Source organism: Notolabrus celidotus, chromosome 6, assembly GCF_009762535.1.
Source record: "Notolabrus celidotus isolate fNotCel1 chromosome 6, fNotCel1.pri, whole genome shotgun sequence".
Classification (NCBI taxonomy): Eukaryota; Metazoa; Chordata; class Actinopteri; order Labriformes; family Labridae; genus Notolabrus; species Notolabrus celidotus.
The window spans coordinates 1,105,083-1,117,404 of record NC_048277.1 but is presented as its reverse complement, the minus strand read 5'-3'; the positions used below and the strand labels follow the sequence as shown (position 1 = coordinate 1,117,404).

The window sequence follows — 12,322 nt, the reverse complement described above, 5'->3', positions numbered from 1 at the left end:
ATATCTTTGTTGTAAATGTAAATCAAATTATGGAAATAACCTCAACCTGAGAAAAATAAGAATCTATAAACTAAAACTTCACAAAAATCTCATCTTACATTAAAGACCTGCTTCCTGTTAGCACCGTCAGAAATGATGGATTCAAGAAGTTCATCAGAAACTAAATCCAGATACAAACTAACAAACTGTCTTCAACTTTCACTCAGGAGCAAAAATCTGACTTTAACTTTAAATGAAATCATGATTTGATATTTATGGTGATAATTATTGATATCGACTGATATGAAATATTAGTGATAACATCATTTTCAATATTGCCCAGCCCTACTTCATGTCCCAGCAAACGCTGAGTGTGAAACCAATGAACAACAGGAAACTGATCCCCCATGCAAACACTCCATTCGGGCACGGGAACCCCTCAACCCCAACATTGGAAAACTGCTGCCTGACATGGAAGAGGAAATCAATGCTCTCAGACAGACTCCCAGCTTACTGTGCATAGACCGATCACAGCTATCAGATGATGAACAGGGAGATATCCAGGGACACTTTATTTTGGCATCACTTTCATTTTGAATTCCAAACCACCATAAAAGTTTGATACGGTCATGGTGTCAGGACAGAGCAGGATGACACTGCTAATGGTGCCCACACCAAAGCAGTGGTGCATGAGGAGACTTCTCCCTGCTCCGGGCTCACTTGTACTCTCCCACAGTTCAGCGGAGATCGCTCAGAGGGTGAAGGGTTTGTTTTTTTGCGTGCTGAGCTGTGGAAGACGGAGAGAGCCTGAAAAAAGTTTGCAGTCCACTTCTGTGAACCTTTACAGGGGCTGAGTGCTGCAGGAACAGTTGCCGACACCAATCCACCAGAGCTCAGCGTGCAGCTACACACACACACACACACAGACACACACACACACACATAGAGCCTAGCGTCCATTAGAGGGTTTATCCATGTGAAACAATCTGAGAGAGCTGAACTCCCGGAGAAACAGCACAACAAACAGAAATGGCATCAGCTGTTTACTTGCTCCATAAGCTGCTTTATCTGAGATTTTTTACTGATGGGTAACAAACACTCGCCTCGCTCCAGAGACACTGATGCTTCCAGAGAGCTTCACTGTGATGCTCTGTGTTTCTACAGACAGACAAGCAGTCTGGAGAGAGCAGTTATCACATATCCTCCATACACTTTAAAGAGAACAGATCATCTAATTTATAAATTTATGAAAAGAAGGAATAAACATGGGGAGGATTGTTTCAAATGTAACAAAAGATTTCAACTTTTCTTTTACTTTGGAGACATTTTGATTTAAAAATAAAAGCCCTGTTTCCAGTTTTGTTTCCGTCTTGGCTTTGAAGGTGAACTCAGGGATAGATGCTGCTGCTGAAAACACTGAGCACTGCTCACCGGACAAAATCCCCTACATTTAGCTGCCAAAGAAGCCATCCATCCATTTTCTATACCAGGGGTTCCCAAAGTGTGGGTTGGGACCCCCTGGGGGGTCGTGAGATGTCTTCCAGGATGTTCTTTTTTTAAAGTTATCTAAAAATATTTATAATTATTAATTTTGTTTAATTACACTCTTTGTCTATTTACCTTGTTTTCTTATTTTTATCTTCCTTTTTGTTTGTACTGTTTATAATTATTATTTCTTTATTATAATAATTATTATTATTATTATTTTCATCTCTTTGTTGGTTTTGTATTACTTATATATAACTTGTTAACCACAAAGAAATACTGAAAAAATGCAATAAAAAAAGTTGAAAGACAAAAGTTCTAAAAAGTAGTAGAAATAAAACCTTGAAAATAGAAAGTGTAATGAGTTTTCTTCCTTTTCTTAGTGAACAGTTAATTATCAAAAGCATCAGTAGCAGCAGGTTCATTCATAACAGCACAGGAAACACAGACACATGCTCATATAGGTAGGGTCATTTTCTGCAGACCAGCTAAATGAAGACACATTAAATCACTTTGAGGGACAGTGGGGGTCGAGAGTCTTTGGCACCTATATTTTGGGGGTCGCGGCCTGAAAAATTTGGGAACCCCTGATCTACACCGCTTTCTCCCAGCCGGGGTCGCTGGGGGCTGGAGCCAATCCCAATTGGCCAGATTAGGTCAACAGCCTATCACAGGGCTCACATGTAGAGACAAACAACCACTCACACCTATGGACCCTTTACAGTGACCTCAAATGCTTTTTTGGACTGTGGGAAAGAAGCCGGAGGGAACCCACAGATGAGAACACGCAAACTCCACACAGTGAGGGATTTGAACCAGGAACCTTCTTGCTGTGTGAGGCAACATGATAACCACCCCGCACCCCCCAAATCAATCAATCCATCTTTATTTGAATAGCACCAAACATAACAAACGTTATCTGAAGAGGTCTAGACCGTCCTCTATATGTTCTATTAGCGACAAAGACCCAACATCAAGACAGGATAAGATCCAGTCCCATCTTACAGACAGGACTCAGTCTGATCTCATCTTAATCCACCATGAGCAGAGCACTTTGCAGCATTTAGCAAGTTACAGTGGCAAGGACAAACTTCCTTTAACAGGCAGAAACCTCCAGCAGGACCAGACTCATGTTAGACACACATCTGCTGAGACCGTGTTGGAGAGAGGAATAGAGGGAGATGAAGAGAGAGAGAGATGATTGGTGAGACGGATAGTAGTAGTTGTAGCAGCTGGAGTCTGGAACGTCCACAGCAGCAGAGATCCAGAGGAACCTACGAGACAAGGGAGCTCAGGGACTCCAGAAAGGTCTATGGTTAGTAACTTTAATGGTACAGGAAGAGTTAAAGTAAGAGACGGGCAGAGAGAGGAGAGAGAGGGAAAGACAGGATCCCAGTGTGTCAGTCTAAGCCTATAGCAGCATAACTAAGAGCTGGTCCAAGCCTGATCCAGCTCTAACTATAAGCTTTATCAAAAAGGAAAGTTTGAAGCCTACTCTTAAAAGTAGAGAGGGTGTCTGCCTCCCGGACCCTGACCCTGACTGGTAGATGATTCCAATAATCCAATAATAATTCCAATGATAACTGAAGGTTCTACCTCCCATACTACTTTTAGAGACTTTAGGTACTACCAGCAGGACCAGACTCACGTTAGACACACATCTGCTGAGACCAAAGCAAACATTTGTAAAATTAAATAGCACACATATAAACTCCAAACCCAACACTCAGTATTCAAGACAAAGGGGGGTCTGACTGTGTAAAGTAAGCACTGGTTTCATGTCAGCAAAAAATAAGTAATACAAATAAAGATTCTACATTGTCGTATCATTATATACCATAATTACACTACATGAGGCATTTTAACCTTAAACAGAGAGTGAACACAGAACATGCTTCCTTTGGTGGTCACGTTTGACACAATACCAAAGCAGGACTGTCCTTAAAAACTGCAGAACTCAATGAGCCCAACAGATGGTTTTAATAAACATAGACACTCTGACATACTCATGTTTTATAGCAAAATGCAGTCCCTCCAGGATTACACAAGTTTTTTTTGTGATTGTTTCGGCCCAAAAAGCTTGATTTTGCAACAGCTTTTTGAGTAGACTTAAAACTTTCCTTTTTGATAAAGCTTATAGTTAGAGCTGGATCAGGCTTGGACCAGCTTTTGTCATGCTGCTATAGGCCTAGACTGCCGGGGGAACTGGCACACTGACACTGGGATCCTATCTCACCCCCTTCCCCCAACCCCCTCATCACTTACTTTAACTCTCCCTGTCCCATTAAAGTTACTAACCATAGACCTTTCTGGAGTCCCTGAGCTCCCTTGTCTCGTAGGTTCCTCTGAGCTGCCGTAGACGTCCTCCTGCTGTGGACGTTCCAGACTCCAGCTGCTACGGACGTGCTGGACTCCAGCAGCAACAGCTTCTACGACTCGTCTCATCACTATCACCGCTCTCTCTTACTCCCCTCTATCTGTCTTTCCAGACCCAACTCGGTCGAGGCAGATGTCTGTCTAACATGAGTCTGGTTCTGCTCGAGGTTTCTGCCTGTTAAAGGAAGTTTTTCCTCACCACTGTAACTAGCTAAATACTGTGAGGTGCAATGCTCATGGTGGATTAAGGTGGGGTCAGACTGAGTCTTATCCTGTCTTGGTGTTGGGTCTCTGTTCATAATTTGACATAGAGTGGTCTAGACCTGCTCTGTTTGTAAAAGCGTCTTGAGATAACGTTTGTTGTGATTTGGCGCTATACAAATAAAGATTGATTGATTGATTGATTGAAGTGAAAGTTGTGATTTCTTTTAAGCTTTTTTCCCCAATAACATCTCAGGGGAAAGTAAATATGCTAAATAATTGGCAGTTGTTTTTAGTGTTGTTGGTAGCCTTACCAAAAAATGCTTGAGATTTCAACTACTTGAACAAAACAAACTTTATTTGCACACAGGTAACATCACAGAGAGTCTCCATCTTAATCTGTCAGACTTTATGAAATACTGCACTGGCATAGAGTGAAACAGTTAAAAACAACATTATTTAACTTGAACTGAGTAGTAAACATGATCCTCTCACAACTTTTTTTGAATGGATTGCATTAAATCTAAATTGGGCAAATCATTTTCCTAAAACAAAGAAAAGGTTGTGTTTTCATCAGATGCTATGTTGTATGTGTGCTATCTTATAATGTTTGTTCAGTGTTTGTATTTATATTTCCCCCCTACTTTGAAAACACTGTTGTACTAGAAAAAATACATTGTAAATAAATACAACTCTAGCTTATTAATACTTAAAGTGTATTTGAGTATCTATAAATAACAACGTCGTCATCACTTGTCCTGCCTGCTGTCCCCTCTTCTCACCCGTTCTCTGTGCGTGTTCTGCTGTTGAAAAGCTGACAAACTTTGGCAGAAATAGGAGTTGTTAAATGTGCTTTATTCACGCCGGACAAGTCTTCCTCTGTGAACCGCTCACAAGGAAGTGAAGTTGATGATGAAACCGATGACACACAGAGGCTGAGGTTGAGGTGATTGGTCAAATTTGCAGGAAGGTTGCGGTGATTGTATAAAATTGCAAGGCCTCACAGAAACCATGCTGATTGGTTGAATTTGCGTTGATAGTTGTGATTGCGATATTGCAACTTCCTGGAGGGACTAAAAATGATCAAATGTTACCAAACCTTTCTTAAAACCTTCTTCTTCAGTCATTAAGTGATAAATGACATCCCTGCTGCTGTGCTAATGAATGTCTCCATGTCACCAGTGTAGCAGGCTATGTGATCAATAGTGCTGAGCTTATAAGGCCGTCACACACCCAGGTCTCAGTAATGAAGCGAGCCCCGCTCTCCTGAGAGGAGCTGCTGGGAAATATGATGATGACCATCTACTGTAGGCCATGGAACCAGAGGGATGGAAAACTGGAGGGGGGGGAGGAGGGGGCGGGGACAGAAAGCAGACTTCTTTTTATTTCTCATTTTATAGAAGCAGAGTGACGTAAAGAGGATTCAGACTACACATGCAAGAATGAGGTAGGCAGTTGGAAATGGATCGAGGAAAATATCCTATCTGCACATAGCAAGTCTGTGTCACTAGCATCTTTATGGTTTCACCCAAAAACCAACTTTAAACTAGAAAATTCTTTAATCCAGTTTTCCTGTGAGGTTGTAAAAATCTGTCAGAAGCGTTTATCCTGCAATGGGTCGTCTTTACCATCATGCCCATTATGGAACAATCTCCTATTAACAGCTGGTGGTAGAACGCTAAATAACAAATCATGGCAACTTAGAGGAATAAACCAACTAAGACAGATAATGAAAGATGGTGAAATGGTGCCTTTTAATGAATTAAAGAATCATTTTGACTTGAGTAATGCCGACTTTTTCTCGTACTTACAACTAAAATCAATCGTTGAGCTACTTGTCTCAAAAAGCACCTCCACATGCCTTAAAGGTGAGTTGGATATCAAACTGAGGGAGACTGCTTCAGGGAAAAGATTAGTTTCTGATCTATATAGTTTATTTTCCACTGCTTCCTTGGACAGTTTATCAAACATCAAACATCAATGGGAGAGAGATTTGGGTGTATCCCTGACCACTGTACAGTGGGAGACTGTTCTTAAAAACACAACAGCCTTATCTAAATGTGTTAGATATAAAATTATTCAATTAAAAATGTTGTATAGGACTTACATCACGCCAACCAGATTAAAAAAAATCAACAATTCCCTCTCACATTTGTGCTGGCATGGCTGTGGTGAGACAGGAACATTGATCCACCTATTATGGCACTGTCCTTCCGTGAGGAGATTCTGGAACGAGGTTACTGCAAGATTGAGTTTTATTTTGAAAGTAAAAATACCACCCTGTCCGACAGTCTGCCTTCTTGGCACCAGAGTAGGAAACATACGCTCAACACCTATACAACGAATCATCACGCTAGCCTTTTTGTCAGTGAAGCGTATTATTATGATGAACTGGAAAATACGTAGACCAAATTGCTTTAACATCGACGATTGGTTAAAAGAATTTATGGATTTATTGTCAATGGAACGGGCAGCTTCATCCCTATCTGAGTTTGACTGTGGAGATGAAGGACCCTGGAACTTTATAAGGCAATTTTTGGAAAAGAATGTTATATGATTGAATTTTCTGTAAATGAACTGCGCCCCCCCCCCCCCCCCCCCACTAGACATTACTGTCTAATGTCTATTTATTATTGTATGTTGTAGTTTATGTAGTCTTATGTGAGTTTGTCGATTTATGTTGTACAAGTGGTGTACCAGTGTATTGTTCTTTGTTTTTGAAAAACAAATAAAAATATGAATTATAAAAAAAAAAAGAGGATTCAGACTCCTGCCTTTGACTCTGCATGGCACATGACAAATAGGAAGAAAGCAATCGTGCATTAAGCCCAGGACCAGCTCATTTGGACAGATTTAGCATCCAATTTTTTATACTCTTACACAACAAACTAAACCACGGGAACATCCATTCTTAAAGCTGAGGGAGGGCCGCTCCATGTTACACAAGAACGGGGAAACATTTGGAGCTTCCAAGTGTCCGGCTAACAAGCTATGCCTGCTTTGGCAGAGATTCAGAGGCCAGCAGTGAGAGAGCCTCCCCGGATACTTGCTGACATCTTAGAAAGATGAACAGCGAGGTGAGGGCCAGTTCGCTCATTGAGTTCCTGATTGGTTAACTGTCTGCAGACAGAGCAGACCAAGATGCAGCAAGACCAGTGAATAGACAAAAAAGAAGCAGTGTGATGATGATGGCTGCACGTTACCTAGAATCCTCACCAGCCCCTGAGCACACCCAGTCAAGGTCAAAGAAGAGTTTGGTTGGATGATGCTCAGTCAGTCTTGTGCTGCTTAAGATTATGTATAAAGTCAAACTTAACATCTGTTCAGAAAACCACTGCATGCAGTTGTTGTTGTTGTTCTGAAAGGTAATCATTCAATCAAGGAGCAAATGAAGCGTCTGTAGTTTCTGTTTAAATATGTCCGCTTCACACTACAGCTGCAGACTCAGTGTCCTTGAAGACAGGGGTCACCATAGCAGCTGAGGAGAGGAAGAGATGGGCACACACACCTCCCTCCTTCATGCTTCAGTGTGCTCAGGTGAGCCATCGTTCACACACACGGAGGACTTCCCTCTGCAGTCTCTGTAACACACACTGAAGCTGAGCACAGATCTGTGTACTCAGAGAAGGTACAGAACCTGGATGTATTCCACATGACATGAGTGATTGTGTTGTCTGTGCCTACACCAGGACCTGATAGAGCATTAATCTACGTCTGATCCCTAATGAGGTTTTAATGCTTAGAAGAGATGGGATAATAAAAACAAAAGCAGGACTTCCATCCAAACAGGCGAGCAGCCAGAGAGCAGAGCAGCCGGGTGAGGGAACAAAGGAACTGAGGAGGCAGATTTCACTCAGGGCAGGCAGCTCCTCTCATCTTTCACGTGGCGAGGCAGATCTACAGAAGCCGAGGTATCGCACCGCCAGGACCAAGAACAAGAGGGGGGCTAACATTTCACTTGTCCAAGGCGCCTCCCCTTTGATAGCACCATCTCTCTCTTCTCCTCCCAAACAGGTCAATGTCCCAAAGCACTCACAGCCTGAGCTCAGAGGCAGGATGTTAAAGATAACTCAAGTTCTCCAACAAATTCACGGCGTACAATAACTCAAGACAAAGACGCAGGGCATCTTAGCAGTCTATTAAAAGCATGAGGTGAGAGCCCCGAGGGGTGAGGGTCCCATCTATTATTTAGGGGCTGCTGACACAGACACACAGACGGGCGAAGGCAGGCAGGGTCTCTGCTCTGTGCTGCAGTCTGAGGCAGAATCCCTGACATGATGCTGAAACTGGGAAGTGAAATTAGGATGATGATATAGGACATTTATCTGCTTTGTAATATTATTATAGTATGTAGGTGACAGAATAGCAGCAGTAAGTAACAGAGCATTAAATAACATCACTATGTTGGCTCTTTGGTGTATAAAGTGTCAGTCCATCCAGACTCACATACTCGTGTTTTTCCCCTTTGGCTATTACACATCTCTTTCAAACAGCAGCCTACCCCCTACACAATAAGCTCCTGTAAATGGAGCCCAGTCTAGGACGGTGCTCTGGACGTGGACTCACACCTACCGGTCTGTATCAGAGGGCCAGGTGAAGACAAAGCAGCAGGGGATGAGCTGCGGGATGACAGCGGCACAGAAGCCTTGCGCTCCTCCGAACAAAGCGGGCTTGCCGGCAGCTTCAGCATCCTCGCTCATTACTTTCCAACTTCATCAGCATCGTTCCACAAACTCGACCCGGACTCACACCCGCGCGGACAATCAACCCGAACCTTGAACTGTGTCTACAGGACGCAGGAGACGCGGAGCGGCCAGTCATCCAGAGTCACCGGAGGGACCTGAAACTGTGAATGGCCGCGTGCTGGACTGAATCACAGGGAGGCTGCGTTCACGGGCTGCTCGTAAACTCCCACTTCGCAGTGCTCAATGTGCAGGCAGGGTACTTCAGGGTCCTCAGCCGGAAATGTAATAAGACAGACTCTGCTGTCCTCTTTAAAAAGGAGATGTCTCAAAAAGACAGATATTCTTGATATTTATACTCTTCACTGGAATCACTATGAGCCGCCGTTAGTAAAACACTTTTTTTAATCACATTTAGAGGAATATATGTGATCGTCTTCAATTTTAATTTTGTTGTGAAAAATTAAGTTAAAATCATTGTTAAATCCAAATGCTAGATATAAATCTAAATGTTAAATACATAAAATAAATTAATATTTATATTTAAGATTTATATTGATATTTAACATTTATATTAAACATTTATATTTAACATTTAATATTTAGATCCAACACTTACATTTATATTTAACATTTAGATAGAGATTTAACATTGAGAGTTAGATGTAATATTTAGAGTTATATTTAACATTTAGATTTAGATTTAACATTTAGATTCAACATTTAGATTTAGATTTAACATTATGATTTAGATTTAACATTTATATTTATATTTAACATTTAGATTTAGATTTAACATTTAGATTCAACATTTAGATTTAGATTTAACATTATGATTTATATTTAACATTTATATTTATATTTAACATTTATATTTATATTAAACATTTGGATTCAGATTTAACATTAACATTCAGATTTAACATTTAGATTCAACATCTAGATTTAGATTTAACATTATGATTTAGATTTAACATTTACATTCAGATTTAACATTTATATTTATATTAAACATTTGGATTCAGATTTAACATTAACATTCAGATTTAACATTTAGATCCAACACTTACATTTATATTTAACATTTAGATAGAGATTTAACATTGAGTTAGATGTAATATTTAGAGTTATATTTAACATTTAGATTTAGATTTAACATTTAGATTCAACATTTAGATTTAGATTTAACATTTATATTGATATTTAACATTTAGATTTAGATTTAACATTTAGATTCAACAATTAGATTTAGATTTAACATTATGATTTAGATTTAACATTTATATTTATATTTAACATTTATATTTATATTAAACATTTGGATTCAGATTTAACATTAACATTCAGATTTAACATTTAGATTCAACATCTAGATTTAGATTTAACATTATGATTCAGATTTAACATTTACATTAAGATTTAACATTTATATTTATATTAAACATTTGGATTCAGATTTAACATTAACATTCAGATTTAACATTTATATTTATATTAAACATTTGGATTCAGATTTAACATTAACATTCAGATTTAACATTTAGATTCAACATTTAGATTTAGATTTAACATTATGATTTAGATTTAACATTTACATTCAGATTTAACATTTAGATTTAGATTTAGCATTTGGATTTATTAATGACTTCAACTTAATATATTTTTCACAACAAGATTAAATGTGAAGAAGATCACAAATGTTCCTCTAAATGTGATAAAACAGTGTCTGTTAAAAATTCACTCTACATTTTTATGACGTTTTGGAGCTAAATGTGGAGAAATGTAGCTGTTATTTTCAGTGTGCACTACTTTACTAACGGTGCCCCATAAATCACATGTTTTACTCTAACATTACCAACCCACTGTTTTTAAAAAATATTTAAAAATAAATTAAAAATGGATGTTTGTGGCAAAACATGTGCTCCAGTAATTGCAGGACAACGGGGAAATAACATGTATAAACCCTTTGCATTTACCATAAATACCATGTGATTTGTCAGATATTTGGGAGCCAATTTTTAATTTTACTTTCATATCTGTTTAGAAGACCCATAACCAATGTTGCACAATGACCTTGTTATAAAGAGACATATTTTAATTGTTCCTCTAAAGAACATCAGATTATAAGACTTTATCTTTGTCTTTATCTTCTCTTTCCAATGTGTTTTTCTCTTTTCTCGGTCTTGACAATCTAATTGAGTAATATGTTAATAATGTTTGTTCTGTGATCGTCATTTATTTCCCTATTCTTTATGTGTAATGTAGTCTATACCAGATAACTTGATTTGATTATTGCTTTCAAAAACTACATTTTCTTTTCTTTTATGTTCTGTTTAATATCGAGCACTTTTATATCTTTGCACTGTTGCATATAAAAAATGTTTTTTTTTTAAAGAACATCAGATTAACATTACATTGCAGTATTACCTGCAGGACTGTCACCTGCAGCTTTCTTACCTATATAGTGTGATCAGGTGCAAACAGTATCCTCCTTCACCTCTGATGTCTCTGGTTGATAGACTACTGCATCCCACTTCTACCCTCCCACAACATTCATCATGAAGCCATCGCTGGGTCATCCCCGGCCTTCCAGAGGCTTTATCTCTCTAAAAAAAAAAAAGGTCACTCGCACTTCAGATAATACTGAGTTAGGGATTAACCACTGGGGCATCTGTCTGTGGGCCAGTGCAACACCAACCTCCATCCTGTCCTGCATACTCAGGATGTGAGCATGCGCAGTTGGGAGGAGCTACTGTTACAGCTGGGTAGGCCAGTTTAATTGAACCTTGTCCTTGTCCCAGTTTGAGGACCGGTTTACTGGCAACAGTATGTCCCATCTGCTCAACAAGGGGTAATAAGGAGGTCTTAAATGACTTAAATTATGCATTATCTAACAAATAACTGAGGATGATTCATTTCTACATTGTGAGTTAGTAAGTACATGAATAATATGCAACAATAATTAGGGTTGCAAAATTCCAGGAATTTTCTAAGTTAGAAACTTTCCATGGGAATTAACAGGAATTTATGGGAATAAACTGGAATAAAGCAGGAATTGACTAAATTGAAGGTTGGCTCTTAATATGGAAGTTAAATATAGTTGGGGAAAATATATTTTAGCATAATCCTGACTAAAACAACCAGATTTCATGCAAGTACAGTTGAACATCTATGATATTCCTCAATCACATGCACATGGCACACTGCTTAATGCAGGGCTATTGAGACCACGCCCCCTACATGCACTGTGCATTCCTCCATCACATGCACACATGATTTCTAGAATCCTGTAGAGGCTTGAGAAGCTTGAGGGAAGATGCTTTTTGATTTGCATGTTGAATGGGACTTTGTTGGAGGGAGAGTGGCTCTTTACATTTAACATTTTGAATGGGACTTTGTTGGGACTGCATTTTTGTTAATTTTTGAATAGGTTGGGTCGGGGGGGATGAGTAATATTTAACTCAACATTGATGTTTTTGTTCTTCAATGAAAGGATTGACTGTTCAATAATATATTTAACACTTGATAAAGTTCTACTTACAAATAAATCTGTTTTAATTGTATTATTTTGGATGGATGTCTGCTTATAACAAAACAAA

At 39.1% G+C, this 12,322-nt stretch overlaps 1 protein-coding gene across 2 annotated transcripts in view; it reads right to left on the bottom strand.

Moving 5' to 3' along the window:
- Window positions 1–11,325, bottom strand: part of btbd10a (BTB (POZ) domain containing 10a) — a 28,091-nt gene extending 16,766 nt beyond the window's left edge. The window contains exon 1 of one of the 2 annotated variants that reach the window (XM_034686095.1): window positions 11,181–11,325. In XM_034686095.1, coding sequence (XP_034541986.1) covers window positions 11,181–11,302 — 122 coding nt within the window. In that variant the 5' untranslated portion in view covers window positions 11,303–11,325. Of the gene's footprint in view, window positions 1–8,613; window positions 8,950–11,180 lie in introns of those variants that run through there. The other variant, XM_034686094.1, reaches the window with a different exon arrangement.
- Window positions 11,326–12,322: the final 997 nt, after the last annotated feature.